The 5,349-nt window shown below is 31.6% G+C and overlaps 1 protein-coding gene across 1 annotated transcript; it reads left to right on the top strand.

The window, feature by feature from the left end:
* Window positions 1–512: 512 nt before the first annotated feature.
* On the top strand, window positions 513–2,569 carry LOC123658807 (putative uncharacterized protein DDB_G0289263). Its single transcript, XM_045594107.1, has 2 exons — window positions 513–1,019; window positions 1,955–2,569. Exons 1-2 carry the CDS (start codon window positions 513–515, stop codon window positions 2,567–2,569), a joined length of 1,122 nt encoding a protein of 373 aa, XP_045450063.1.
* The last annotated feature ends 2,780 nt before the right edge of the window (window positions 2,570–5,349 follow it).

The raw sequence follows: 5,349 nt of genomic DNA, 5'->3' as shown, positions 1-5,349 counted from the left end.
TTGTGGAACGCCGGCAACTACGTTTAGCCATTCTGAATGATCTTTGGAAATAAGGTTATTTTCATCTTTTATATCTCTAATGAAAAAAGTTTGTAGAAATTTCAGTTCAATGGCGAGAACGAAGCAATAAAACATACCTAATTACGTTCATTGTAATATGTAATTTGTATTGTAATGTCTATCATGTGAAATGGCCTTAACAGAAATGTCAATGTTGATATGTCACAGATTATATAGCAACCCAGAGTTGTGCAAGTTTATACTATTTCATACAATGAATAACAATTAATAACATTCAATACCTACATCATTTACAAAATAAGGCTTATTTGAATCACACATTTGAAAAAGTATCCTGGTTTTTAGTTGTTGTGAGTAATTTGAGAATATAAACTTGAAAAAATAACTTTTTGCTGCCTAATTAACGACTTGTCAGTCAATCATATGTTAGTAATTAATTATGTCAGTGTTTGTTTACTAATGACAGTTTTGCTTTTGATAATCACAATACGATGAATCTTCCTGGAAATTCTGGGGAGTCGTCAAGTAAACGACAAGAAAATGGCGACGCTACAACAGAGCCTGAACGCCCACTTAAGAAAGCACGCTTTGCTTGGGAAGTTAAAGGCAAATATCATTTAAAAAATGAAATTGCTGAGGTGAAATCTAACACAATAAACGAAACTAATAGAGCCGGCTCCTCAACTGAACACAAATGTGGGGCTAAATTAGTGGGAAATACTGAGCAAAACCTTGAAATATTAGGTGACTATCTATTTAAACAAGATTTCAATTCATTGGATTCTATCACTGATACCAATACGCCAATATTACCTAGTTCAAGCATTTCAACAGACAAACTTTCATATCCGAGATATATTAGTTCTTTTGAAAATAATAGCCGAGATGTTAGTGAAAGTGGCAGCAGTACTGGTGACCGGACTCCAATACCTAAATCCATGGTTTATTCAAATAAAGACATTGAAGATCAGTGTATTGCACGGTGGCAAGCAAGACAGGTAATGTTTAAACACATCTAAATTTACATAAACTGTTAAAAAAAGTAAATAACCCTTCCTTGGCAGTCGGGTAAAAATTAAATAAACTGTTAAAAATTAAAAAAAAAAAATAAAAAACTATACTGTTAAAAATTAAAAAATAAACTGTTAAAAAACTAATTTAGATAAACTGTTACATGGTTTCTATTACGCTAGAAATGCAAAAGGTTGTGAGAATAAATGGGTGAGATAATATTACTTTTTCTTTTTAACCGACTTCTAAAAAGGAGGAGGTTCTCAATTAGACTGTATTTTTTTTTATGTATGTTACATCAGAACTTTTGAACGTGTGGACCGATTTCGACAAATTTTTTTTTTATCGAAAGGTAGTGTGTGTCAATTGGTCCCATTTAAATTTATTTGAGATCTAACAACTACTTTTCGAGTTATATCTAATAATGCGTTTTTACTTGACGCTTTTTTCGTCGACCTACATGGTATTATACCGCATAACTTTCTACTGGATGTACCGATTTTGATAATTCTTTTTTTGTTGGAAAGTAGATATCCCTAGTTTATTACCATGATAAGGAAACCAGGATCTGATGATGGTATCCCAGAGAAATCGAGGGAAACTCTTGAAAATCTGCAATAACTTTTTATCGGGTGTACTGATTTTAATAATTTTTAATTTAATCGAAAGCTGATGTTTATCATATGGTCACATATAAATTTTATTGAGATCTCATAACTACTTTTTGAGTAATCTTTGATAACGCGTAGTTACTTGACTATTTATTCGCCGATCTACGTTGTATTTCTCGTCGATTGTAATTGAAGTCGGTTTTTTTTTTCGTTTGCAAGCAAACACAATTATATATTTACAACATAAAAGAAAATATATTCTTACCCATCTTCTTTACCATAACCATCATCTTCTTTTATCTATGTTTCAGATGGCAAAATGTTTTGTTGACAATACAATAAACCGTGTCTTAGACAACTGGATGATAGCGCCCTTGCCTGCTGATATGGACAATAACAGAGTTCTTGCTCTTGATGCTGCTGAGTTTATTAACAACTTGCCAGGAGATAATAGCATAGAAAATGAGGCCATTCTTATGGCAATATCAGCGCATGGCTTACAAAACAACTCAAGCGCAAGTAGTAGCAATACAAATGAACTATCACAAAATTCAAGTAAAGATTTATTTATGTCACCTCCTGGAAGTCCACTTTTGTCAGATGATGAGAGCAGCACACAACCTAAAACGGTAGATAAACAAATAAATAATGATGAAACTTCTACTTCGTGGAATTTCAACAATAATAAACAAAATGTCAACAGTAGTTTACCTTTGTCTTTTTATCCTGAAACATCAAGCTCTTCGTACCCATATTTTAATGAAACTGATAATGTAAATAGTAATAATAATGAATATGATGGAGAGGAAAATGTGAGCGCGAATGACAGTGAATTAATGAACAATCATTATGATTTCCTTGATGCCGCTGTTTCTTTCGCTATTCAATATAAAGGTCTAACTTCTTATGGCACAGATTACGGATAATATTTCAGAATGTTAACATGAATATCCCTTAATTGCTGACTTAAATTCGTTATATGTAGTTTAACCATGGAGAATTTTTGGTTGTAAGTGGTGCAAAGTAGGCTAAAAATATGTGTATATAATTTTATAGTACCATTCGTATACTCTGTTACCAAGTGTTTTTAGTGAATTTTTATCCACCCTCTCTCTTACAATGAGATGTAAACCCTGATTGCATACAGTTGTTTTTGAATTAATTATTTCTGTAGTTTTTTTTATTGAAATGTTAGATCTGACTTTTGTACAATTCGTTTTATTAATTAATTTTTTAAAAGTCTGCATATAATTAATTATTCTTAAAATGTACCATTTATTTTAACTGGTCTTTTGTATCATTTTTGGAGTCAAGAATTTTTATTATTTATAAGAACTTTTATTATTAGTATAAGTAGAATATAATTAATGTTTTATGATTATTCTAATGACTAAGGACTGGCAGTAAAAATGGTTTATGTATATTTAAAAATTTAAAAGTCAGGAAGACATAGTAGCTATAAACGAGTTTTGTTTGTTTTTTATTGTGATGTCTTACTTTACTTAACAAAAGAAAACTAATTGAGAAACTACAACACTTGAATAATGCATAGGTTTCGTATTTTTTAGTAATAATAGTATGATGTCAGCTAAGGGATCATTACAAAATATTTGTGATATTATTTTAAACTACACTTCTAAAGTTGCAATCAAATTTTATTAGAAAGTACAAAATATTAATATAACTCATATCAAAATAAAAATTTATTAGGTTTAGGGCTTGTTTCACTGATTGCTGGTAAAACTATATAACAGTATTCATCATCATCATTTCAGCAAGTTCACACTAAAAATGGCGTTAACTAATGTGTTTTGCCCATAGTCACCACGCTGGGCAGGCGGGTTGGTGGCCGCAGGATTGGATTTGTCGCACCAACGACGGTGCTGCCCGTCTTCGGCCTGTGTCTTTCAAAACCAGCAGTTGGATGATTATCCCGACATCTGCTGGCTGTGTTATCTCTTAGTCGCCTCTTACGACACCCACGGGAAGAGAGGGGGTTGCTATATTCTTTAAAGCCGTAGCCACACAACTTTTTGTAGAATTCAACAATTATCAGTTATACTCAGCAACAACACAACACTGTTATAACAGTTATAATCAGCAATCAGTGAAAGATTAGCCCTAATAAAGACATATTTAATTTAATCACAAATTATGATTTATTATATTGTTATACAGATTCATAATTAAGTTTTTTACTTATATTTTATTTTATGTAATAGTTATTTTGCTGTAATGTGATGGAAATGGTGTAATATGTACTGATGTAACATAAAATTGGCTTATTCTGATAGATTTAAGATTGTATGGCATAATGACAAATTTTGTCAATAAACAACTTATGTATTCATATCTGAATTTTCAATCACACTCCTATATAAAGAACTAGTATTAATATTATTGTTATACACAAAGATAATATAACTGGGCACATTTAGGGTTCCTTACATTTAGGCTCGTATATGTTAATACTTTTTGAATATCATATCAAAAATTGACCGCCCCAGCGGGCAGCTTATGTGTGGGTAACATAAAAATAAAATTGTACATATGTTAATACTTGTAAGAAATTTAATCATTTCTTGTACCTATTGTTAGTGAGGTTCACTAGGAACGATACTATTGATCTCTTTCAGTTGCCGATAAAGTTTTTATCCGACGTATAATGGTATCCAACAGAAAATTTTGTTTTATAATAGTGATAACTCTTTATTCAAGAACATACATTCCACACAGTAAAATACAATTGAATCTAGAATACATTAAAATGATAATTTAAAAACAATGACAAAAGAAACATTCTAATAAACCATTAATACAATTACAATTTTAGATATTTTAAATTTAAAATTAAATAGATAAAATGATGTATAATTTTTTGTATTTAAATAAATAAATAAATAATCTCATGGGTATTTATTGATTGATTGATTGCTTTAAAGGCCTCATAGGTATTTATAAAGAAACTATTTAAAAAAGTGGTTATCGGTCAGCTTTTAATTAATTTCATATAAAATAAACTTTTACATAACATGCAATTCGACTTCACTAGAGGATGCTCAACAACTAAAGCTGGTGTAGAGCTTTTTACTTCGACAGGCAACGCGTGGGAGGAGTTGTGTGATGCTTTAGGTGTATTCTGTGATATATCCTTAACTGAGGTAGGGCACAGCAGGAATTTCCTGCTCAAAATATGGAGCAGCCCGACTGGGGTAGTACCTCGACCTTACAGAAGATCACAGCAAAATAATACGGTTTTCAAGCAGTATTGTGTTCCTGTTGGTGAGTAAGGTGACCAGAGCTCCTGGAGGGGGGGGGGGATTGGGTCGGCAGCGCGCTTGCGATGCTTCTGGTGTTGTAGGCGTCTATAAACTACGGTAATCGCTTACCATCAGGTGAGCCGTACGCTTGTTTGCCGACCTAGTGACATTAAAAAAAAAATATCCAAGGCATTTAACTGTGTTCATCATGACACATTAATCAGGAAACTCAGTCACTATCGCCGAGTTGCACGAAACAAAATTAAAATTTAAGTAGAGATTAAACTAATTTAATCACAAGAATTTCATACAATTCTTGCGATATAATATATATATATATATATATATATATATTTTTTTTTTTTTGAAGTCGCATAATAAAAATGGATCCACCATCGAGCCTTGTGAAACCCCCATCTTTACAAGAGACCCAGACGATGTAATGA

This window comes from Melitaea cinxia, chromosome 13 (assembly GCF_905220565.1).
Source record: "Melitaea cinxia chromosome 13, ilMelCinx1.1, whole genome shotgun sequence".
In the NCBI taxonomy this organism is placed as follows: Eukaryota; Metazoa; Arthropoda; class Insecta; order Lepidoptera; family Nymphalidae; genus Melitaea; species Melitaea cinxia.
Note: the sequence above shows the minus strand (reverse complement) of the source record. Positions and strands in the feature narration are given on the sequence as shown.